Here is a 26,717-nt window from a genome sequence, read left to right as displayed (position 1 = left end):
ATAGACCCAAAAGTTACATTATTTCATGGACTGCTTTGTAATTGCGCTTGAATGAAGCTATCATTATCAATGATAGGTTTATCAGTGACGCAGTATTCTTTCGCATTGCATAGCTCACAGGAGGCGACGTAATTGACTTAATGACAAAATTGCATCCAATTTGGACAATCATCTCGTCGAAGGCAACCACAATGTCGATGTAATTTGTATAATTCATGCAAAATTAAGATCACTTATGATTCATCAAAGATCAACTTAATATGTTTTTGGTCCTTGAGGTATGGAGGTCACAACGGCTGCAACATGAAGTTAAAGTTAATGCCCGCCCGTCTTAGGTCGCCAAAGAATCACATGTAACTGGTGCGTAGGTCTAGAAATTCGATTTGACAATATAGAGCGTCCATCTAACGGTACAAGACAATCCAAGATTGAAGACGCCAACCCTTTCTCTTCCTATCTCCCCCACCCCCCCCCCCCTCCCCCTTCTCTCCACATTATGAGAGCATTTCGCAAGTTACAAGGATTTATAACTGTGGCAAGTAAATGCAATATTGCTCCTATTGCACATCAGCTTGGCTGTGATCTAATGTAGCAGTGTATGCTGATCGAGGACTAAACGTAGCCCACATAGGACATCTAAAAAGGTACGTTTTCACTTCAGAAACTAAGACCCTTATTGCTAACAAAAGTGTAATCAATCATAAAAAAGCTCAACACGACTGATAGTTTAAAGGGTAACCTCTGGATAATCGTTCAAGGAGGGTGGCAAAAAAAACCAACAACACACAAAGCAGAAAACTTGTAGTTTATACTCGTCGAGTGATCCGTCTAACTGAAGATGGTATGGGATGATAGCTGTCAGTGGTAGAAAATCGTATATTAAGTTCGAGCACTGGATATAAAATCTATGAGATGTGTGTGACGGGGATGTATTCATCATTATCATTCTGGACATTGCATAATTTTGCGAACATACACATGAACGCTACGGGAGCAGTAACAGTTTACCAACCTGCTCAAAAGAGAGAGAATACTTGACAAATCGAACTTGAAGTATAGTTAGAACGTTCATCGTTTGTGGAGTCAGCAAATGCACAATTTAAACGGAGATGATCGGAAGGGGTGGTGGAGGGCGGAAATGGGGTGGTAGGTCCACCCCCCGTAGGATGGACGGAGAAGATAGGCTGCGTCATCGATGCGACATCCTCTCTTGTCTCTCAGTAATTTCGGAAAGACAAAGTGGTCTGTTTCACAAGCATTCACCTTTGACTTCTGGCCAGCAATATTTTGTTGCTCTCTGCTTTGCTGACTGCGTGCAAGGACTTGGAGGATCGTCGTAACTCGAGTGGAAAATAAGGGATAAATCCCTTCCGATAGTCCCTATTTACGATCCCTTCCGAGATTCCCTATTCCGCCTGATGTCACTGACGTAATCATCCGCCCTGCGCTGATGCCAACCACGTGTGATACGGATTTACGCAGCGAGCATGGTAGCGTTGTGTAATGATAGTAGCTACAGTGTACTGAGGAAGTTGAAGAATTGCACTTGACCTTTCGTGATCACACATCCTCACCTTCCCTCCAAAAGAAGTTATTCGCGTGAAAGTTTGAACCCCATGTTTTATTCAGCACCACCTTTGTGGAGTAGGCTGGGGAGATCAGAATTTGGTGTGAACGGGTAAAACTCCGCGCTCCTGTATACTGCAACTAATAGCAGGGTCACGTGACCCTACACCAATTGGGGCGTGTGAACTTTGTCTGACGTCAGATAGGCGGCGATAAGAATCTGGCGTGAACTCACTTGGAAATGAGTGATGTAGAATACGAAGATAAGCATCAGAACTTTTGCATAAGAAGTCGTTGATACCGACAGATTTTCATTTTCTAGGCGCGTATACTCTTTGCCACATTGTTCGTTGCGGCAAGTGCTTTATTTTAGCGTCAAGCAGAATAATATTAAAAAAAATGTGGGTGGGGTGTGAGATGGATTAGTTTCTGAGGGAATGCCAATGATACAGTCACAGCTCTATTATGATCGTGTAACAATGACGTTTATCCGACAGGGAAAACGGAATACCAGTTATCTAGATGAACGCGTCCATTTTCTAAAATCCATGTAGGAAAAGCACGCGCTTATCGATGCGCACTATCTGCAGAATGATACAAGAGGTGAAATACATTTCTCTTTCTGCTTTTTGCGGATGATGGGGGAGATTTCTTGTTTATTGGGGGCGAGCAGCTGATGTTTGAATACGAAGAGATAGATGAATATCGATTTCGAGTGATTCCGGCGGGAGAAACGCCTCGGCTTCTGTATCTCCACAGACGACTAAGATTAGATCGCAGAGGTCCCCGGCTGGTTATGGGGCCGCGCTCGAAACATTAACCCCCTAGGTACTGCCCGCCATATTCCCGACATGCCATCACCGGAAGATTGCAGACTCGGGAAGGGGAAGCGCTTGCCTCAATCGACAAGAAACGCGCTCCAAATTTCCGAAGCCAACAAAACAAGGAACAGCCATATTCTACAGACTTTTTTTTTCCTTTTCTGGAGGAGATAATTTTTCAATATCGAGTACTGGGGAAGGTCATAAAGTACGCTCCTTCCGGCCACAATTCCCAGTGTTCTTGAGCGAATTTCCTGGTGGAAAGTTTGCACAGATGCAACTTGCTTCTCGCCCCCTATTAATAAAAGGATCACAATTTCGAGACTAGACTCTTCATGTCTAGACATTATCCAGCTATCTACCTATCAAACTATCTGATGTGCTCCTTCACTCAATGCGCCTTGTGCGTCACCTCCAATTTTATTTAGTATTTCGATATGAAAAGATGGAAACAAGAAAAGAAGAATAAAATGTATCTTCTGACGACAGTAACTTATGATGTTGACTTGTGTTCAAAGTGCAATAGTTACGCGTCTGTTTTAATAGCTTTTAATGAGCGGAGCAGACACTAAACGTTACACTAACTTTTGAACCTGCCACGCCTGTCTCAGCGAAAACCAACAGCATTGTGATATTGTGTAAAATATCAAATGCGTCTTTCCTCTAACGCAGTAATGAAAAAACGTGAAAAAGTGCCTAAAGTAATAACTTTTTTTGGGGCAACTAAAAGCATATTATGTAGGGCCTATAAAAGAAAGCAAGACGTCATCACGCGTGAAGATTACTTGGTTAAGAATTAACTTCTTAAGAGGACGCCGTTAGATAACATACTGATAAATTTCATGTGCTTTCCACCTTCTACTTTCCCGATACGTGCTACCTTTTGCGCTGTGTGCGTGATAGAAACTTTTCTCTTAACTAGTGAAAAGCAAAGAGAGGAGGCGGGAAAAGAGAATAGATATGTAATTATGTTTTAAGGGTAAAAAGGGGAGATGGATGGGGAGAAAGTTGAGAGAGAAAAGGAGAGTTAAAGAGTCGGGTATAAGGAGACGTCAATCTTGGGCACAAAGATTTGATACCATAAATATCAGGCAGGGCGTGGACTGATATGGTAGAGACGCGTGGTTATATTCTGTCCCCTGTGGAGGTTTGTAGTATCTGATGAACTCTCATCTTATATATTTGTGTTGATTCTCCCACCCCCTCCTTTTTTTTTCAGCGCTATATTTAAGAAGGCTCAATTCACGCCTTCAAGGGTAGGTATGTTTCTCATTTTAGGGCCGACTAAGAATGTGTTTTGCTCATTTAGCCCAACTCGAATTACGGCCTGTTTACGCAGAGCGAATCGGAAGATAACCTTACATGGTCGTCTCCAGTTCGAGAAACGCCCTCTGGGGTCACGTGACTGCGAAAGACGGCAAGTTGGTTTATTGCCGAAGTGGTAGGCCAAGTTAAGAAAACAGACGGTCGGATTTCGCCCTTCTTATGTTTCGAGGGAAAAAAAAAAAGATGCGGGGATAGAAATGAAAAATTAATGATAACATGAGTATATGAAACAATATCAATGCTTTTATTTCTTATGTCATATTCACAAGACACATGGTTGGCCACTCCAGCACAACAAGAGGTAAAGGATAAGGAACAGGCGTGAAAGTTGTAAGGGAAACAACCAAAAGAAAATCAGTGGCGTGAAACACATAAGAGTTATACAATACAGACGCTCACATCGAGACATTATTTTTTCCCCTTTGCCAAAATAACCCAAAGGTATAGAGGATCTCAGTTCCATCTTTTGTCGGTTATGTACATGATGTAACACAAAATTGTGTCCTAGGAAAAACTTTTAAATAGTTAGAGATGGTGGGAGCATAGACCACGCATCTATATACTAGTGACGTGGAGTGACAATAGGAGGGGGTCAATGATGTAGTAATGCTCCACGGAAATTGCAGTTTAAAATTTTTGGCTTTAATAAATCAGTGTTTCCTCTTTAACCTTTCCAAAACAGTACTGTATAGAAATAATGATAATAATTTCATCCTCTTTGAATTTGGCGTTCACCAGGACAATATGCAGCTGCTGGTTTTGCCGCAATGAAACAAGGACCAATTTCAGAGCGTATGATTTCAGATGGGCTATGGGGTAAAAACAAAAACAAAAACGTATTTTTCAATGTTCTCTACGGGACAGGAGATACGGTGTCTACTTGAAAAGGAAAAAGGAAAAGGCGATATGGGGCGGAGGGGGAAGGGGGTGGATGAACGGGTGTCTTCTGCCCTGCTTTCGTAACGTGCACTCTCCTTCCTTGAATAATCTCACTACATACTGCTGAGTCAGTGACGTTTCTCATTGAAGTATCTATCATACCGAGAACAAGATAATCGCCCGGATATCTCTGGGAAACAAATTGATGCGGGTCGACTAGTTTGCTACGCGGTAATATTGTGAAAAGGCTATTTGCAGTGGGCAATAGAAAATAAGAACTTGATTTATAGACCTTTGTCTTCTGTCTATCATCGAGCTGCATCATTCCACAAACTTTTTGTATTAGATTTATAAAATTACTATTCGAACATGAGCAAGTTCGAACAGACATGACAATATCAATGTCCACTGTCTATCTATTGATTAACGTATTCTTTTGTTATTTGAACTAATTTATACAGGTATAAAGCAATCAGATAAAAGTTGTAACAGTCCTGTATGGACATTACCGTATAGCTATAGTAGTTAATATATTACATCATGAAGTGTTTTAGTATTGATATTCTTTTGAACAAAATAATTAGCGTATTCTTTCCACAAGCAAAATAATTTTGAAATTTATAATTTTTAGCCATTATTTTAACAAAATCATTAAAATTGTGCTTTTGGTGCATAATTTGAAGCAAACAACAAAACAATGGGAATGTAGGAACAGTCTGAAACACTTGCAAATATGAATTGAAACGATCATTTCACACAACAAAAAAAACAAAAGTTTGAACATGCTGGCGCAACTACTTTTCAGACAGCTAATTATGTCTTACACATTATAAGTATCAGAAAGAGGGAACTAATGTCGGAATTTGATACACGGAAAAAATGGTCTGACAAAAATTCTTACCTAACGTATTTCAAATGTTTGTTGAGGATTAGTGCACATGTGTTTCCAATAATTATGAATTTTCACAAACACAGCAAACCTTTTCAAAGCAAAAAAAAAAAGCCTCATATACTTTTCATTCTGAGAATAGGTCTGATCCATACCGTGTTGCTCCTTAAGATGAATTGAATGTCTCGATAATTTCGTATCAAAACATGTCCTGCCATAATAATGAAGATGAAGTCAGTTTTATTCTTAACTTTGTTTGTCTTTGCTCGTCTATCTAATCGCAAGTCAGTTTTCTTGAGAAATTTTTTCTTGAGACATTCGAGCTCATTACCAGTCTGTTAAGTTAACTTATACGTCATTGTCTGCGCACACATCAGAAGACTCAGTGTCTCGAGAAGTTTCTGCTAAATTCTTGATGATCGATCGCGGGAGATAATTACCGCTGTCAGCTGAGCAGAAATAGCGCGGGAACTCCGATCCAGCCATCAAGAGTCTCGTTCAAGGACGATGAAATTGGATCTGTGAACCCTTTGTGTGCCTGAGTGCCGATTTGGTAAAGGAAATCCCGTAGGGTACGTTGCACACTTGTTCACATTTGCTGGCGCAGAAAGGGTTAAAGAAGCCTATAGCTGGACAGAGTGGTGTAATGACCTCCAGTGTTTCCATAGAGTAAGAGAATGACCGTCTCTAAGTGTAAAGTGTGGATTTTTTTCAAGAGAATTCCAAGTTGAAATCATAATTTTAGACAGTTATAGAAATCAATCCCCTGTGGTATTCATAGCGGCCGAATTAATCTTAATGGCTCATACAAAAAAGGAAAACGGGCAAAAAGAATATAGTTCAAAGCCCTCCAAAAATGTTAAAACTCTCTCTTTAACTAGACTTTTTTCTATTACAAAATATCATCAGTTATCCTAATTTCAAGATGCATAAAATGACACATTATGAAATCACAATCTCGCGCATCAACAGGTACGTTATAAACAGATATTTTGCTCGCTTATATTAGTTATGCAATATGTTTACTACTTTATGTGCTTTATCAGTTTAAAGCAGTTATCTCACACACATCATGCAGTACCTCAATATCTTTGAATATAACAATCCTTTCAGTTTGACCTTTTCCCATGATCGAGATGAGATGAGCTTTTTGAGCATTTCATTTTCCAGTCTGACGAATGCAATAATTCGCCTATTTTAAAGGGGATGGATAGTAATTGATCAGTGGGAATCAGTGGGAATGCTGGGGGATAATTGCTCCAATTCTTGTGGGATTCATTTAAGAGTACATTATATATCTATTGTTGTGTGAGAATCATTTGCTTCAGAACGGTCTCATGTTCAGGTAATGTGCAGTTTAATGCCTCGTCACTGTACAGGCATGCTAGCCTGGAACCATTAAACTAGCTGCACATTACTTAGATATGAGACTATTCTCAAGCAAATAATTTTCACTGATCAGTTACTAACCATTCCCTTTAATCAAAACGTATGTAAGAAAAACTGGCAATTCTTTCATTCTTTCACTCTCTCTATCAAAGGGCTAGAATAATGGGAGACTGTTAAGATATTGAGTTATTCTGTTGGTTTTTTTTTTAAGGACAACAATTGACCCTAAAACATGGCGAAGTCGTTGCTCCACCGTCAATACCAGGCCGTGACGTCACAATGTTGAAATGTTTTAAAGGAAAGCTCCGTGTATAAATTCCGCTCTTCATCTCGATATGCCTTGTTTTTTCATTCGACTGATGGAAATGCGGAAGCTTTTGTGACAAAGTTCATCTCAGCGTCCAAAACAAATTGTCTTCCCTTTCCTGGCCTAGTCTTGATAGATAGGTGCATGCTGCAACATTTGATAGTTCAGGCCTAGTAGAGTGGAAGATGACACTTTTTAGAAAGTTTTGTAACACGTAATTGAGAACGTCAGGACTTCCCACTTCTTCTTGATGTTTTTTTTTTTTTTTTCTGCGACAAATCGCACGTAGCCAAGTTCTAAAGTTGTCTGCCTTCCTGATTATTTTTACAGGCAGAAGGTCTGTATTGCCCACCTGGCAGACATATAGTGGCGATGACTCTCAGACATATTATGACGAGACATGACACATACTCCCTTTTTGTTTAACAGGAAAGACAGACTGTACGCAAGACAGAAGGTTATGATGTCGGGCCCACGAATGCCTGGCATGATTAATCTGCCGCTATTACAGCACGGTGTGTAACTTCGTTTTGGAGTAATAGCGACCGTCTATAGGCGGGGATGGCTACTTCGGCTCTGTATCTTATTTGTCGCCCTAAGACACCGACGGGTCGAGATATAATGACATGTTAGGGTAGGAAATTATGTCAGCACTATTCCCGAGTGAATAACAAATTTACAGTGATGATGACACCAGCCGGATGGTCATAACTGCAGATCAAAAGGCCAGATGCCAAGAAAAGGTTTGAGGGATACTATATGCCAATAAAATTTATCGACGGTGGAGAAAATAATGAAGAAATATTATAAAGTAATTCAGCACCTTCTTTCTCCCCCCTTTTCTTTTTCAATGACATTATGGTCATGTGACACGATAAGAAAAGACAGAAGAAGCGATGATAAAGAATGAGATAAAAAGAATAGGAACAGCAATAAAGAAGAAAACATTATAGTAATAAGACCAAATTCGGGGAAATTAAGCTAATATCTGAGTATTGGCAAAGCGAAGATGCTTTCACGTGGAAGATAACATTCATGAGTTCCTTGTCATCAAAGTAGAAGTAGCCATCCCAAGGAGGCCATCATCCCAGTCAAGCTATGCAATCTGACGGTCTCCTGCTTACTTATTCAATCATGTACTGTTCTTTCTGTATTATATATATGCAACTATAAATGAATTACAAAGATTTTTGTTACGCATGTAGTATAAACTGCACTTTTGTATTGGTCCTTTGTCATTTGGTCATGTTTTGTTTAAAATTGTCACTCCCGTGTAATTAATTTTGATTTGATTTGATTTCATTTAGCTTTAAGAAGCAAAGTAAATATGAACATTCGAAAGGTGCAGGCAGCAAAACTGGTTTTTTTTTTTTTTTTTTTGCAGAAAGAGTAACCCCTCTCTTTCTCCTTTTTTCTTTTTTCATTCACACTTCAAAACTTAACTCATTTTGAATTTGTTATTCAAGATATTAACTATCGTAGGGGAAAGGTCCTTCCACAGCTCATCATAGAAAATTGCGTAACAAGATCTGTCGGCAGAAAGAAAGGAATATCACAAAATATGAGACGCCCTGGAGGCGGGGCCTTCGTCTCCTTGACTGAATGGTGTGCGTTACAAAAATAATCTTTTCTCTCGGTGTTCAGTTTCTGATCTGTCAGATGCTGTGTAATGAGACGCGAGTCTTATAACCAACCCAGCATCTCCCGTCTTTTGTTTTTTTCCCCTCTCCGCATAGGTGTATCGAGTGGCTCATGAATCAGTTTATCTTCGATTAGGCGATTGGGTTCCCGGCAATTGAATCGGCTGCACAGTCGTGGCGCGGTTATTAGTAGCTCGCATCCGCCTTGACATAAACCGCCTCGATATAGAATTTAATGTCCAGCCTGCGATATCATAAGCAGATCGATAGTCGGCGATCGTTATTTTGCTCTGTTACATATGGTGGATAAGACTCCCGACTCCCAATCGGAAGACCCGAGTTCGATTCCCACTCAGTGCTTAAAAGTCCTTGGACAAAGTATTTTTACCCGCCACCTCCCTCTCGACCCAGGTGCATAAATGGGTACCTGAACACGCTAGGATAACAATAATAATAGCAGGGCCCTCTGGAAGAGCAGTAGCAACACTGACGAGGCTACCCTAGATAGAGAAGAGAGGGTTTGGCACAGATAGTTGTTAGGTTAATCAAGAGTGCCCCCCCCCCCCCCCCAAAAAAAAAAAAAAAAAAAAACATAAAATAGATAATAATGACAATCGGGACACTTGTTCCCGAATGTTTGGAACAAGGGTGCTATCGAAGTTTCTCAGTAATTTTCCCTATGAGGAGACAAAAAATAAAAGAGAGAAAAAGCTTTGGTCTTACTAAGAAGAAATTTTACCTATAAAACAATTGGTGAACACTCGCACTTGTTGAAAAATTCTTCATGTTTCCGCAAGCAAACATTTCCTTGACATTCCTATCTCTTACGTTACAAAATAAAAGTGTGCAGTTCTTGTGTGTGAGGACGATGTACTTAGGATGTCAAGATTTGATTAGGAGATACATTTTCATTCCATTTCTTTCAATTTTGATAATAATCATACAATACTCGACTGATATTAAGGAAATTTCAATAAAGTCTACTTTCATATCTTGCTTTCTTTTTCTTCGGTGTGGTAAGTTTGTATGTAGCATTTACAAAGTTCTCTTCAGGCGTGTTAAAAAAGAAAATGATTTCTATTGCCACATAAATACCTTCCTTTCTCTCCAGTTCGTTACATTCTGTTTGTTATTCGGAAGGAATCGTTTGTACGCACCTACTTTCCATTTTCCGATGAACGAACCGTCGGAATAACGTACCGTATTTTATTTTACTATTAACGAATATAGATGTAGGGAATGCAGGAATAGCGAGTTTCACGAATCTTTCCATACAACAAGAGCCAATTTGCTGTTAGCGTTGTCGATGTCCTTGTTGTTGTTGTTGTTGTTGTTGTTTGGTGTTTGCCATGTTTACCTTTCTCATGGATATGAAAAATGAAACAATTTTAGAAACTGAGTTGTGCGTTTTCTTCAATTTGTCTCCCTCTTCAAAAGAAATTTGTACGATCGCAACTGCTGATCTGTAATTTGATAAAACATGTTGGAAAAAAGGAACCAGTGGGATTCGAACCAGTCATTTACGGCTTTCCGGGCAGCGACACTACCACCAGGCTGTCCCTGGTTGCCGGCAGTGACACGATGAACTTGAAACAAGTACCCAAGCTCCGACATTCCGACATTGTTATGTCATGTAGTGCAATCATCGTGTTCATCGTGTCACTGGCGGCAACCAGGGACAGCCTGGTGATAGTTTCGCTGCCCGGAAAGCAGAAGATGACAAGTTCGAATCCCACTTGTTCTCTTTTTTTTCAACATGTTTGTTAAATCATAGATCAGCAGTCGGATTCTCACAAATTTCATTTGAAGAGGGAGACAAATTGAAGAAAACTCACACCTCAACCTTCACCCCTCTGCTTAATAATTTCCTGCCTTCAATAGCTACTGGTAAGTGTGTGTTTTTGATACAATAATTATATTCTCCACAGTCTTCGATCTGGAAGGATACCAAAGATAAACTTACCTCCACTCACAAGTTACGATCTGGGGGTGGATTATTCTTTGCAGAGACACAGGGGGAATCTTGTGATGTATCGAATCCTAAATAGACTACGTACTTAACGTCCCACTTTTCACGCCATTGACGAACTGCATGCGACCAGAATAAAGGCGCTAGTAGTCTGTTTATATCAAGCAAGCACAGATTGTAGCAGCAACATCAACAACAACACAAATGACAGTCATGCGGTAATTTGAGGCTGAAACCTTTTATCTCCAGTTTGCAGATGGAAAACATCTCTTCATAACATTGACTGATAAATGTTTTTACTTAATATGATTTACAGGACTAAGTCCGTATCTGCAGGCATCTTACAAGACGATATCTTTCATGTACACACACTACTTGAAATAAGCCGTTTCTCTGAATGTAGAAAAAAAAAATCACATGACATGACTATCAATACAATCAAATCACGTGATCTACTCATTCATACGTGCGACCAATTTACTTAGATCCTGTCACGGCTGTAGCTCAGTGATGAAATCAATTTAGCAAAAACCGTTGTATAACATCGATGCTCGTATTTCGTCGTCATGTTTACTTCTGCGAGTGAGCGTTTAATGCTGCCTTATTAGACTGTAAATCAACGGATCAAATGCATTCATCTCTACAACTCTTAATGGTCCCAGTTATACACTGCTGTGTCAGTAGTTTTGAAATTAAACACGTAGGCAGAAACTGTACTGTTGAAACGGGTATAGAGGGAGAAAACTCATGCAATTTGTATTTATTTCGTGATTTATACCCCCTAAAAAGTAATCGCAGGCATCTTGAGCTCCTATATTATATTCATTTCTACACCAGCTAGATGGATAAAAAGGACACCCCTGTTTGAACAACAGAAAGAACACGAATGTGAGCAAATCGTGTCTGGTTGTCCGCTTGTTTTTGCTTTAAATATTTTGGGTTTTCAGAAAAGAGGACACATTTCAATGATGATTAATATATTGTAATCAATCTGGTAATTGATATCCTCCCCTCACCCCTTCTCTCTCTCTCTCTCTTTCTGTCGCTGACACACACCATGGCGAATTCTTGTTTTCATAGTATAGAAAACAACTGTTTATCAAATAAATATCTTTGAGTATACTGGCATTTCCTAAAACTGCGTATACACATTTTTTTTTCACCTATCGTATCTTTAGATGTGCACGTGCGTGTGTGTATGTGTGCGTGCGCATTATGATGTATTTATTCACATCGTGAGAAAAGCAAGGTTATTCACAACCATATTCTTGTGTTTTTAAATATGTCAACACAAACGCGTTTGTGAGTAATCTTATGCTTATAAACATACATTGAAAAACTTACTGGTAATGCACTTTTTGCTAAGTGAGAAGGCCTTTACTAGTATGTTAATTTGACTGAAATTTTCGGCGTGCCGTGCCTTCTTCAGGAGTGTTGACAAGGCGAGGGACGCAAAATAGTTCAGTGAAGTAAACATACATACTTTCTCTGCAAAAAAAAAAAAAAAAAATTTCCAGTCTGCTTTTTTTAATTACTTTGTGAAGGCAATACTTGGAATCTAAAATTGCTTGTATTATAATAATCAATAGACTAATTGATTAATTGATAAAATAGGTAATTGGATAAATTGTTATATTATAACAATTTATCCAATTACCTATTTTATCAATTAATCAATTAGTCTATCTATCCATCTATCTCTCCACCTATCTATCTATCTATCTATCTATCTATCTACCTATCTATCCATACATACTGTACATACATACATACATATATCGTATAAAATTATGTGTGTGTATATATGCATGTAACATGATAGAAAATATAATGTGTGAGTGTGTATGCGTGTGTGTGTGACATGAGTTGGTTTTTCTCTGTCACACCACTGACTACAGGTTACAGTTAAGCGATTAGAGAAGGCATTGCTCAGTTAGGACGACCCCTTCCATACGCCATGGCTCATATTAGAAACTATGAATATATTCAGCCGACCCTGTCGCTGGGGCCGTAACATCTGTTACATTAATTTTGAGCAAAATGGTGTCTGCATGCGACTCACAGAAAAAGTGAAAGATAGATAGACAAGAGAGAGATAGAAAGAGAGAGGGAGAAAAAAATAAAGGGAGAGATAACAAAAGAAAGACGGGGAGGGAGAGAGAGAGAAGAAACAGAATTGGGTCAACGAAAAAGAAAACAAAAAACAAAAACAACAGAGCATCAGACGCGGGAAGAGTACAGACTGAACGTGGGGAATATTATATCATGACTAAAAGGTACAAGCAAAGAAAGGAAAGCGAGAGAGGGAGATAGAGAGAGAGATAGAAAAGAAAGAGAGAAAGAGAGGAATTATAGACATAAGAGAAGGAGAGAAATGTGTCATATATCACTCTCGTCATTCATAGATATCTAGAGTGTCCCTCTAAAATTGCTCGTTGTGTAGTTTCCTTTCACTTCACGGGGTGTGACAAGAAACTTCTTTGGATTGGAAGATTAATATGCGGTACAAAATGTATATTTTGCTCGCCAATATCGGTAGGTTCTGGCGCAATAACACATGTCAGCTTTCAAATTCAACGCGATTGTTCTTTCCTGCGAATTATGGTCAAATTTTATTATTTTGTTCGTTTAAAAAAAAAGAATCTGTCTACGGCGGTGGCTTTCTTTTCACTAACCGTAGCATCATTCTCTGCAGAGGAAATTGCAATGCCGAGAAGCACTATTCCAAATTGAGCACAGCGAGACGGCAATATTTTAAATAATACCAAAAAGTCGAATTACTTTCGCGCTTGTTATATTGACATTGATACGTTTAGGCAGAGACGGAATGCCACAGTTTTTAAGGATGCCGAATGAATCACCTCCATTTTTAGCAGAAGACACGAAACAAACATGCTTTTGATTTCTTTTAGATTCTAGTTGAAAGTAGTGAGCTTGATCCGAATTTCAGTGGCAGCAATGCGTTACGACAGCACAATTAGAACTCTGTGACTGTCTTTATAAATGTTGAGCTGAATTTCTCACTTTTCTCCAGTAATGAAGTAGAGCTTGGTGTATGAGTTGATCAAAATGTAGGAATAGCTCATATTCATTGGATATCGCACACATTCCTTGCCATAAGATTTCTCCTAGCGGAGAGGTGCAGAACTTTTTTTTTTTTGTTAAAGAAAAGAAAATATGTCAAATCATTTTTCTTAGAAATGCAAGGATTAAAGATATGACATTCAAGAACTAGAGAGGAAATGCAAGATGAACCATTCCATAAGGCATGGAAGAAAATCGAAATTAAAAAAGACATAAATATATGGCGAGCAAGAGAGATAGATGACCTCAAAGACTACAAATAGCAAGACATAGATGTGGAGAGAGAAAGGTTGATCGATCGCTGATTTATATTTTTGACATTCACATCTTTCACAGAATTTTACGTCTTTATCTCTTGTTATCTCCTATTTGGAGTAGAGTTACGGTTTATTGCACTTACGTATAACATTTATGTTATTGAATTTATCACCACACACACCCACACACACATACATACCATAAATATATGTATATCATAAAAATGAAATAGTAAATCAACATTTTAAATGTTGTAATTCCTCCAACTTTTCGTTAATGTTAAATTTAACGCTCAAAATTTTGGATTTAACATTCAAGAGTCAGCTAAAAGTTGAAGGAGTAACAGCAGTTGAGATGTTAATTCACAATTTCCTGTTGAGAGTGTATAAATATCATAAATCTATACATGTGCAAATCGCAGGGATCCTTCTGTGCCTCCAGAGATACATCAATGAATGGAAACAAAGTATGGTACGCGAGTTTTGGTAAGATACAAATCAATAATTATGTCCCATAAATCCTAACCTATTATTCAGTGAAATAGCGGGTATTCATTCTACTGTCACGACTACGAAAGATGAAAAACAACACCGGAGCCTGTGAATGGATAAAATGAGATCGCTGTGCCATTAAACATGTTTGTGACACGTTAAGGTTTTTATTTTCTTTATCTTTGATATTACAGCTCAGGGTTAACCGTTGCTTTGCACCCCTAGTGTTTTCATATCTACCAAAGACGTAATCGCTTGAGCATTATTTTTTTTAAGACAAACAGCCCCTACTAAAGCGAAGTTAGAAACAAAGTATCCTAGTACATAAAGAAAAAGGAAATAATGTTGAATTTACTTTCTTTGATTCAAATTGAGTGAAATATCCAATATCCAATACAAAAATCAGAGCAAAACAACAATTACAGAAACGTAGATCTGGTATATAGTTTGCAAAACCTCTGCTTTACACAGAACAAACTTTAGCGGGGTCTTTTGAATAGTTTTTTGTCACATTCTTGTTTCATGCAATTTATGACCTGTGCCTCTTATTTTTAGATAAGTGGTGAATTCTTCCGACGTGTCTGACTGAATGTGACGTCACAATAAATCTTTATCTACAGTAGATGTCGAAGCAGTTTTCCATTGTACCTTTTAATACAGTGTACTAAAATTGGAAATTGCTTGAATCGCATTACGATATAGGGAAAAGGGGATTGTTTGTTATCTCTTTTATTGCTCTATCGAGAATGCTTATCGAACAATAAAAGATAAAGGAATAATACGACTAGCTCTACATTATTTATAGCTTGGTACCATGGCAAACTGATTTGTAGGCGTCAAAACAAAGAAAGAGAATTAACTCTTCACTTCAGTTTTTCCTCCTCTCTTGATGTAATATTAATTCGCCAATTTTCGAATTCATTGCACTATGACGATAGATGTGACGTGATATCAGTGAGGATCTTATTACTAGTGTGTGCGTTGCAGATGTCAAGTACATTCTATAAAAGGAAGTACAACCTTAATTTGTAATTGGAGTGAAATCAAATAATCGAGTAAATAGCAACTAACAGATGTTACACACAAGTTCCCAAGGATTCGCCTCCATATAAAAACCAAGCTTCCAGTACTTCTTCATGCGAGAGAGTAAGCATATCCGACATGAATCTAGCCTCCGCCATGGCGAGAAGGTGCTGCAAGAAAAACAGAATAGAGACTTGTGACGAAAGTACGAACTGCGGCTCAGCGTGGTACGGTTCGCTGCTCCTCCTCGCGTTTTTGCCCTGCCAAGCGAAGCAGAGCCCGCCTTGCGTGACAGGGGGTAGGGTAGCTGCAGCCCTATACCATGAGTCCGTGTTTTCAAACAACATACGGCGGTGTCTTGCGTAATGCACTCATCCTATACTGGTGTCATTTACACCTCTTTATTAGGGAACCCGTTCGCCCTTCAGCGACGCTCAGGAGAAAAATAGAAAACAAAAGGGAAAAAATGCAGGAACACTCTGATTTTACATGCATACACCACAAAGAGAGAGAGAGAGAAAAAAAAAAAGAGGACCCAGCATGTTGTATTTGCGTAAATGATGATGAGATAAAAAACAGAGATCATATAAACTTGCAAGGATACACACGTGAGTATAAGATACAGAGAACAAAATGACACCTATATTGATTTGATATACTTCTCCAATTAACATTCAAAGTCTGTTTAGTTGCCGCTTTAAGTGCTTTGTCTTTATGTTTCTATCTTCTCCCCTTTATTTTCTCCAGTAACCTCCTAGTTCTTTTAATTACCTACACACTCCCGACCTGTAGCAATTTTAACCATGGCATACCACCTCACTGGTATCGAGATACCGTATGTTCAGTGAAGATTATGTGAGTTTTATTTATCCACGGTTACTTGATGAATGTCTATGCCGATTGGCAAAGAGAAAAGGCAGGTGGATGCGCGCTAAGCATTTTAGCAGAGTTAGGGAAGGAAGGATTAAACGCATTTTAGTGTTACAGTTTGTGTGTACCCGTCCATATGCGTCGTATGAGGATGGTTGCATTATGGCATCGGAACTACTCGTCTATCCACGCACAAAGAGAGCAGGGGGTGTTTCATCAATGTTTTTCAGCGCTGACAACTTGAATCACCATAGTAACAGTCAGTGACCAGAGCATCTCAGCCAATCAAAACCAAGGATTTTGCTGAAATTGTCAGCGCTGACAAACGTTGATGAAACTCCCCAGGTCTGAACCCAGAAGTACACTTGTGGGGCACGGTCGGGTGATGTTTGTTATTTCGAGATTTCGTTTTTCCGCAAATAAACTAATAAGGTTCAGTCTTCTTAACCCGTTGAGGACGGTTTGATTTTGCTACAACACGCATTTCCCATAGACCCCTGCCCAAGTATACTCGGGACTCGTCCTCAACGGGTTAAAATTAAAAAAAAAATTGCCAACGAACATTCGGAAGATAAAAATTTTCACCCATTTTCGGATTAACGAACGTTCGGAAAAAATAAAACTTATGTTATTTTCGGAACTTCAAACGTTTGGAATAAAAAACTGAAACCTGCGGTGGTAGTGTGGATAAGAGCCTTGACTTTGAATCGGATGTCCAAAGTTCGAATCCAACCGATTGCGTGCATCCTTTGACAAGATTTTTTATCCATTAAAAAAAAAAAATGGTAACTGGAAATGCCGGGGTATTGAGAAATGATAATTGCAGAGCCCCTCTGAAAGAACAGCATCATTATTTTCATTATTACAGTTGTTATTGCTCTTCTTCTCCTCATTGTCCTTGTTCCTGTTCCTTCTTCTTCTTCTTCTTCGTCTTTTCTTCTTTTTATTGTTATTGCATTAATCCAAATTACTATTATCATATTTTTATCAAACATCGTTTCGGTGTTGATGCGAAGCCATATTGATGCTTTACAGCTGTATGATTTGCATTCTAAAATATTTTCATCGTACCATCCATCACTGGTGGGATAAATAGTACTCCTAGAGAAGTCGCTAAACATCATTTCCACGAAGGTGCACAAAATTGATACACGTTCTTGTTGTGACCCGTTTTCAGGTGCATCTCCTAAGCTCTGTTTGATGACGTCACACGCACCTGATATTTGCGATTTTTTCCACCTACGCCTCTTGCGGGTTATTTAAGAGCATTTATCGTAATTGGCATCGAGGCGAGGTGGGGTTACTCCGGCGGGGCAAGCCAATCATCAAGAACAAATAATTTACAGGGGAGGGGGTTATAAGACCAGCATCATCGTTTTATTACGCAGTCGAGCCCCCCTGCCAGGCCACACCAACGCCTTGTAATACCTCTACTGTTGTCCTCATAATGCTGCAAATGCGTTGTGACGGGTGCCAAAACAATTAAGGGGTCGATGCATCGCCGGCGAAAATGACAGCGTAAGCAGCCGGGATCTTGCTGCATCTCCTATCTACGATATACCAGTGCAATATTTCAATATCCTCTTCTTTTTTTCCCCCTCTCCTTCATTCCTCTTCTTGATCATCCGCTGCAATGCAGTGGTGGCGAAATTGGGAAGAACTTCAGAATGACCCGAATATTTCTAACCACAGACTCATCTTTGGGCCAATGTTATAGATGTTATAGGCGTAGGTTGGAAGTATGTGTGCATTTGTGTGTGTGTGTGGGGGGGGGGGGTAGGTTTCTGTCAGTACATATGTTTCCATTCTACTTAGTTGTACAATCGTATATTCATGTCAGCTGCTTTTGTTATCTATGAAATTGATAGTATGCTCGGTTATCTTTTTGTATATTAACCACTATTAATTTTTCTACTTCTAATGTGTGAAAAGAAGTGCACCTGAAGGATTTTCTTTTTTGGTTCATTGTGTCCAAATGATATGAATATTTTGCTATGCTGTACAGAGATACCAGTTTGGCCTATTGCATTCATACTATTTGAATGGAAATGAATAAATATCCTTGCAAAAATTAGTGTGAATGGAAAATGAGTGAGAGAGAGAGAGAGTGTGTGTGTGTGTGTGTGTGTGTGTGTGTGTGTGTGTGTGACAAGGATCAATCTACAGGGTTTAGCATCGGGTCAACGCCGGTGACTCGCGTTTGTAAGAAATGGAATAATGTCATAATGCACGTCTCGAGCAAGTCTCGAGTACATGCAAAATGATAATTGAAACCATGTAGGATTTGTCACATTCTTCATCATAATTGTGTATACAAACGCACTATGCAAAAGAAGCACACATTTTATAAAGTTAATTCCAAATTTACAATTCACAATCCTCGAGTCTTGAAAAGAGGAAAAGACGTTATAGTGCTGAGTCCGTTTTTGTTGCGTACATGTATACATTTTATGCAACTCTGCATAAACGCATGTTCTATAATTATGTTGCAAGAGAATGACAACTTCGACATGATCACCGGAGAAAACTCCACTTCTCCCAAAAAATAGTACTCCTGTCAGAAGCGTAATGATATTGCTTGAAAACAAAACAAAAAAATTGATGTAAAATGATATGCAGCTTCCAGTAATATCCGATCTTGCCGAATCAGTGGCCTTCGTGTCATATCAATGTTAAACATGTTTTTCCTTCTTTTCTTTTCTCTTGTCTCCGCTCACTCACAGATCAACAAACAAGAAGGTAATTTCGCCTGTAGACTATCGGCCAAAGAGGGCGCTGTCTCCCGAGAAGTACGCAAGTTATTTTTCTCCATCCAACTTTTTTTGGAATGTCGTGCATAAAAAGAAAACAACAACTAAAGAGATCGTCATGACTGCACGCTGAAAGGCCAGCATCTGATCAGACTGCCATCTTGGATTTACAATCAACCCTCTTTCATCGTCACCAGGAATTGGACTTTCGCTTCAATTCTGCCTCGCTTTATCTCATAAATTCTCCTGCCCTGCCTGTCTCTTACCCCACCCCGTTTTCTTTCCCTTCCATGTCTTTTTCCCCTCTACACTCGCTGTAAATTGCGCAACCAATCATCCAAACGTGTGATTTGCTAATTGAGACATGAATCAGAATTCAACACAGCCGGGAGAATAACTCGTCTATTCGGGGGAGGGGGGGGGGGGGTGGACTGATGCTTGTTTTCTACTTCTTCCTCTCTCTCTTTTTTTTTTTCTTTTGCTACTGCTCCTTTGATATATATCATGGTTTACTATCTTTAATGAATGTTAGTTTGGTCAAGACTGGAAATTTTCAAACAATGAATGCCAAATGCGTTGTGTCCGCATGAAATCAATGCCGTTTAGCTTCCGCATAATCTCTGTCACCATTCGTTCCTGACTATAATTGCTTTAGAAAAAAATAAAGAGGTAATGTGATACATCACATACACAACTACAAGAGTGTTCCTTAAATACCTCGTCTCTTGAGCTATTTTCAGATTTATAGTATTACTCAGTTTACACAAAATTATATCGCGCCAGCAGTGTTAGCAGCACCGGGATTCTAGTTTACTTGAACAAACTGAAACAGGTTTGGTATTGCATTTTATTAAAAGTATTGATTCGATATCTATACCATCACGGCAGAATATACAATTTCACTTTTTGATCAAATCATTCGCAGCAAAAGGACCTTCCCACTTTGTGAATCGTATTTCTACTTTAAACTTATTCTTTTGGGATTAATATGTTTTTGTTTTTGTTTTCCTTTCTTTCACTATCATGAGTAAATATCAACGTATATGATATACAAATTGATAACCTTATAACTTTAGCAAAACACGAGCGGGTACCGGTTATTTCTTTCTTCTTTCACATGAACTCTTTCACCCAGACGGAAGAAACAAGAAATTATTTTAGACGGATTTGTATCCCAAAGTTTTACATAATTATGTAGGAAAAGAGAAACACCCCGATAGGAGTGAGAACAATATATATAATCATATTTTGTGAATTCCTGTGACATTTGTAAATTTCTCTAGACAGGCTATTTTTGTAGCAAATGTTTGTGTTTAGTCGAGATTACGATTCGTCAACCTTTAAGAGATACTGTTATGCCTTGATTTCAGTAAAATGTGATTTTGAAGAACATTCTCTTTCACCTCTATATACGGCTCAGCTTCTTGATATATTATTTCTTTTGTTTTTAAAATGCTAAGGAAATGCATGCAACGAGCACTGATTTTTGACACTTTGGTTTTAAAGAATGTGTAATTACGCAGTTGAGCTTTTATAGTTTAGATGCTCTCGTGGGTATAAGCTCTGTTTCTACTGAAATGTTCGGTTCGGCATAGATTCAAACGAAATGAATACATTAAATTCGGTTAAAAGAACTGAAACAGGAGTGAAAATGTCCTTCTCTTCTTTTCCTACATCATTTGTGCCTTTTGGTTTTATGTAAGCTCACACACACACACACACACACACACACACACACATGCATATATATGTATAAATATACATATGAAGAGTTTGTTTGCAAAAAACGATAAGTCCATTTTGTCAAATGGAGATATTTGCGATTAAAGGTCAAGAAAAATAAAGAGAATAATAAGAACATTTTTGCTTCTTTTGACCATAACTTCAAAAATGTACCTTTATATGTAGTGACCAATATATCATTTAAAATGTATTATTTTGTACATTATGACAGAGACCGTACATCAAAATCTTCAAAAATGGACTTATCGGTTTTTGCAAACAAACTCTTCATATATATATATATATATATATATATATATATATATATACACTTACAGCCAGAGAGAGAGAAATAGTGTAGGATTTTACGACTGTTACGTGTAACTAACCAATGTAGTTGTTTCAGCGTGCGTGGTTAATGAACGATTGTGTGCTGCAAACCAAGACAGTGTGCATGGATATAAGTTTTTACGGAGATTAATGGTAAAGCTGAATTTTTTACACCATCATTATTGCATAACTCGGATGTGAGGTCCTCTTTCTTTGTTCTATATCCCACGGTGCATTAGTCTGTCTTCCAGACCCTCTACTTGTACTATTTTGCTGCACAGAATATTGACGCCCTCAACGTCGAAACCGGAGCAGGTTAAAGTGGATTTTTCTTTTCGGGTAAGGGGTCTGGAAACCAGACTATCGGTGCCTCGGAGGACGAAGAAGTGACAACTTAACCCCCCCCCCCCTCCTCCCGCCCCCCCCCCCCCCCCCCCCGAAATGCAAGAAGTCATCCGGTAAACACATAATCTGGCATGATGATGGTGATGACGTTTATTACTCGAGTACTACCATTACACCTCAATTTCAGTCTGCCAACAAAGAAAGAGGGTATTTACTGAAACGTGGATGCATCAAAAACGTTTTATACATTTTTCAGAATGACAAATAAGCTTACTCAATGTTGATCGTTGGTTACTCAGCTGTCCTTACGTTGAAAAGATAACCCTCACAAAAACACTCTTTGCCCAAATATTTCATGATATTATATAATGTCTGAATCTCACCATCAAATACAAGAAAATTCGGGGAACATTATCATTCATATGGGTGTCTATATTTGACCCTGCATCACAAAACCAACAAAAAGTCGCCAGACATCGATTTTTAGTTAAGGGTAGAATCTGGAACAACAGACTCTAAATTTTGATACGATGTATAACTCAGTTCAAATGGACTCTCCTAACCTATCAAAGTATTGGAAAGAAAGCACACACTCTGGGAAAGTGTGAAACTGAGAAAAGAGACTTTGATGTAAAGGGTCTATTCAAGCGCTTAATCTTTATCAAGCCGTGCTAGCTGTGTAATCAATGGGACAAAAAACAGAGTGTTAACCACTAGCGCAATAACAACGAAGCAATTATCCGATTAAATTCAAATTGAGCATGCTTTATCAACACATTCTGTTCATGATAACTGCTAACTTTCAAAGCAGTAGTATTATCGCTTCTTAAGTTATTAGAGTTGAAAGTGAAGAGTGTTAACAGGGTACCCACGAAAAACGATTAAAAACTCAATTTCATGTTTTCTTTTATGCTCCCAAACTTTAAAATAATGTAGAAGAAAGCTTTCTTTTGCAGAAAATATGAAAAACTCAAGATTGGCTAGGTTGACCCGTTTCACATATTTTCAGTCCTCACACAAAGTTACTGCTTGAGACTTTTTGTTCGTTTTGTAATGCACTGTCTCATATATATATATATATATCGATATGAAGAGTTTGTTTGCAAAAACCGATAAGTCCATATTTGCCAAATGGAGATATTTGCGATTAAATGTCAAAAAATAAAGAGAATAATAAGAAAATGTTTGCTTCTTTTGACCATAACTTCAAAAATTTAGCTTTATGTAGTGACCAATATATCATTTAAAAGGTATTATTTTGTACTTTATGACAGATATCGTACTTCAAAATCTTCAAAAATGGACTTATCGGTTTTTGCGAACAAACTCTTCATATATATATATATGTATATATATATATATATATATATATATATATATATATATATATATATATAAGTTTTTATATATGAACCCAAACCCGAACCAGAGACCTCCTGTATATAAGTTATAACACTATATATATATATATATATATATATATATATATATATAATGATTATTATTATCATTATATACATAATTCATATATAGCGAAAACTTTGAGCAAGGAAAATGGGTTTTCATCGGGATTCGAACCCGAGACCTCGGCTTCGGCGATCCCTCACATTTATTCCAAAGTTGATTTACATCATTTGGGTTTATGTCAGGTTAATGTGTGTGTGTGTGTGTGTGGCACAGATACACACACTATAGCTTCTGACCACACGAGCAAAGAGAGTTAAGGGTTTGGGACGAACACCAATCTAGGGCTTTCAATAGCTCAGTCGGTAGAGCACCGGTCTAGTAATCCGGAGGTCTCGGGTTCGAATCCCGATGAAAACCCATTTTCTTTGCTCAAAGTTTTCGCTATTTATTATTACAATTGTTTCTGGTCAGTTTTTCACTCCTTGTTTCAAAAAAAGAAAAAAATATATATATATATATAATTATATATATATATATATATATATATATATATATATATATATATATATAGTGTTATAGTGTTATAACTTATATACAGGAGGTCTCGGGTTCGAATCCCGATGAAAACCCATTTTCTTTGCTCAAAGTTTTCACTATATATCATACACTTGTATATAATCGATATTGTGCTCGAGTGTAAGTATGTGTGTGTGTGCGTGTGTGTATGTTCGCATGTTTATATTGGTAAACCCTAACTGCAGAACCAACACCCTTGAAAAAAAAAATAGGAAAGGAATATCGAATGTCTATGACGTAGACAAAATGAAGATAATGCATTATTTCCTCCAGCTTTGGGGGTCAATATAAATTAGATTGGCGTAAACATCATGGGGCACTCACATAACACATTACCCTTTCACACGGACAGTCATTAAAGGACGCGCTATTTCAAATGTGCTTTTCCGATATAGGTATTTAAGGATAACTTTAGACCCAGTCCGAGTGACAAAGGACGGAGAGCATTCGTGGGAAACAGAGTTGGAAATTTATAATAGAATAACATCTTGTGAATTTGCTGGTTCATTTTATCAGATTCAATAGCTGATCACGTTCAAATATTTACACATTGCTGATGACCTTTGATAAATGTAAATAATACCTCTTTCTAAGAAAATCAAAAAGGAACATGGTATAACGCAGGATGCGTAGAATTTACGAGGAAGAAAACCTCAACCTTAAGCGAACACACCAAAATAAACGCACAAGTATATTAAGCTAACATATAGCCAGTTTTGAGAGGAAAGTGTTTTTTAGACTTCTAGATTCAACTTCTTCTCAAGGTGAACATTAAACAGCGAATTCGCAGATACCATCTTACAAGACAGTGTCCTTGGTTTTACCCATATCCTCTGTGAACGCGTTAATCCGACAGTCAATACATCATGAAGATAATTCAATTGCGTAAAGTAAAACGTCTTGTTTATTTCTCATAATTTCATATTATTTTCAGTCACTCACAATGATTGCTATCGGTGTGATTTGATTTTGGTGATTCATTCCGGTTATCAAGATTGAATCATGTCAAATCAAATCGCATTCTTGTTGTCCGCAGACTATACTAAACAAGGGGGGAATGTGATACATCACGTGCGAATTAACTTTTTCTCCATTCAGACGGAAAGAAGAAAAATACGTAGACAAAAACATCAAATCTCTTCTCAATTATTTAAAAGTGTAAGTATCCTCCTACCTTAAAGAGGAAATCCACACACAAAAAAAATAAATTTCAACAGAAAGAGAAAGATATTTCCTACAGAATGATACAAAAATAACAAAATTCGTAAAAGAAATAAGTAAAATATTACATTTTTAAAATTCACTTTTATTCACCTTTATAAAGTTGGTCACTTTATAAAGTGACCAATATATCATTTAAAAGGTATCATTTTGTACTTTATGACAGAGACGGTATTTCAAAATCTTCAAAAATGGACTTATCGGCTTTTGCGAACAAACTCTTCATATAATACAATCATTAACACAACGCAATAATCTAAACACCAAGAAATGCGAATATCTACGTCAGCACGCAGGTGAGTTGTTGATAAGAAGATCGTAAAAAAAGTAATGTAGAACTTTATGCTCAAAAACTTAGCTTGTAAATTACAGTCTCCATAAGAACAAAAAAAAACAAACAACTAGAAATGTCGCTATGTCGACTGGTATGCCTCCACTATAATGCAGGGTTCTCCTAATAGGTCTATAAAACAATGTATTGCCAATGTGTGATGACAGTTTCACATTATTGGCAAAATATTAAAATGAGAGATTTGTCACAAATGTGCTGAATGTTCACTTTCCTTGAACTAGGTTAAATTGGATGAATGGCTAAATTGTCTAAGAGTGTATTTGGGGATTTGAGAATTTTTACTCGACTTTTTACCCTTAGTTTAATCCTGCAGGCATTGCGTAAATATGAGGGAAGCAGTGACATAGCCGTTATAGATGGTAGGGAGATCGAACAAGTGGAGGAATACACATACTTAGGAACAAAACTCACGGGCACCCTTGATTGGTCTGATAATGTCACAACATTGTGTAAAAAGGGAAATTAGAGGCTTTACTTTCTGAGAATGTTAAATAATCTGCATGTTGACCGATCAATCCTGAAATCATTTTACCAGGCCCTCATCCAGAGTGTACTTATTTACAATTTGTGACCGTGCACCTCAAAACGAACATAAAGTCGCACACACTGATTTTGCGTGAGGACTTAAAATAAGTGAAATGGGTCAATCTAGCCGAACTTGACTTTTTCATATTTTCTGAAAGAGGGGGTCTTCTTTTACATTATGCTAAAATTTGGTATCATAAAACGGGCAGAAAAGTGTGTTTTTTTTAGCAGTTTATCTCGAACATTTTTGGTAAAATAGTGTGGTTAGGTGTGTCTTTAGAATCCCTTTTTCATTTCTGAAAAAAACTTGTCCACACTCTTCACTTTCAACTCTAATAACTTTTGAAAGGATAGTGCTATTGCTTTGAAAGTTAGCATTAATTATGAACAGAATGTGTTAATGAGGAATGCGTAGTTTCACTTTAATCTGATAATCCCTTCATTGTTGTTGCTCTGGTGGTTTACTTCCTGTTTTTTGTCCCATTTATCGCACAGCCAGCACGGTTTGGTAAAGATTAAACGCTTGAATAGACCCTGTACTGCAGAGCCTCTTTTCTAAGTTCACACTTTTCCTGAGTTTGTGCTTTCTTTCCAATATTTAGATAGGTTAGGAGAGTCCATTTGATTTGAGTTATACATAATTTTAAAGCTTAAAGTCTGCTCTTTCAGAATATTGTCTTAACTAAAAATTCGTGTTTGGCGACTTTTTGTTGTTTTGAGGTGCAGGGTCACATTTGATCTGCTACTATGGAAACACAGCACAAAAGAACCAGAATCGCATTGATCGCATAAGACGGGTGGCACAAAGGGTAATAGGCAGGGAACTGCCTGCAATGAAAGACATTTTTGAACAAAGGCTTTTGTCAAAAATCAAAAAGATCGTTGGGGACAAACCGCACCCTCTCAATGTGCACTATGTGTACAATCGCTCCGGAATCAGACTGCGCGTGCCTCGCACCAATCGTGCACGTTTTCGC

At 37.9% G+C, this 26,717-nt stretch overlaps 1 protein-coding gene across 1 annotated transcript in view; it reads left to right on the top strand.

The window, feature by feature from the left end:
- Positions 1-19,566, top strand: part of LOC139737750 (uncharacterized) — a 32,658-nt gene extending 13,092 nt beyond the window's left edge. Inside the window, exon 2 of the mRNA XM_071648426.1 lies at positions 19,236-19,566. Coding sequence (XP_071504527.1) covers positions 19,236-19,255 — 20 coding nt within the window. The 3' untranslated portion in view covers positions 19,256-19,566. The remainder of the gene's footprint in view (positions 1-19,235) is intronic.
- The last annotated feature ends 7,151 nt before the right edge of the window (positions 19,567-26,717 follow it).

This window comes from Diadema antillarum, unplaced genomic scaffold (genome assembly GCF_040938485.1).
Source record: "Diadema antillarum isolate AM-2024a unplaced genomic scaffold, OU_Dant_1.0 seq00000702_RagTag, whole genome shotgun sequence".
NCBI classification, from domain to species: domain Eukaryota; kingdom Metazoa; phylum Echinodermata; class Echinoidea; order Diadematoida; family Diadematidae; genus Diadema; species Diadema antillarum.
This window is presented reverse-complemented; position numbering and strand designations above follow the sequence as displayed.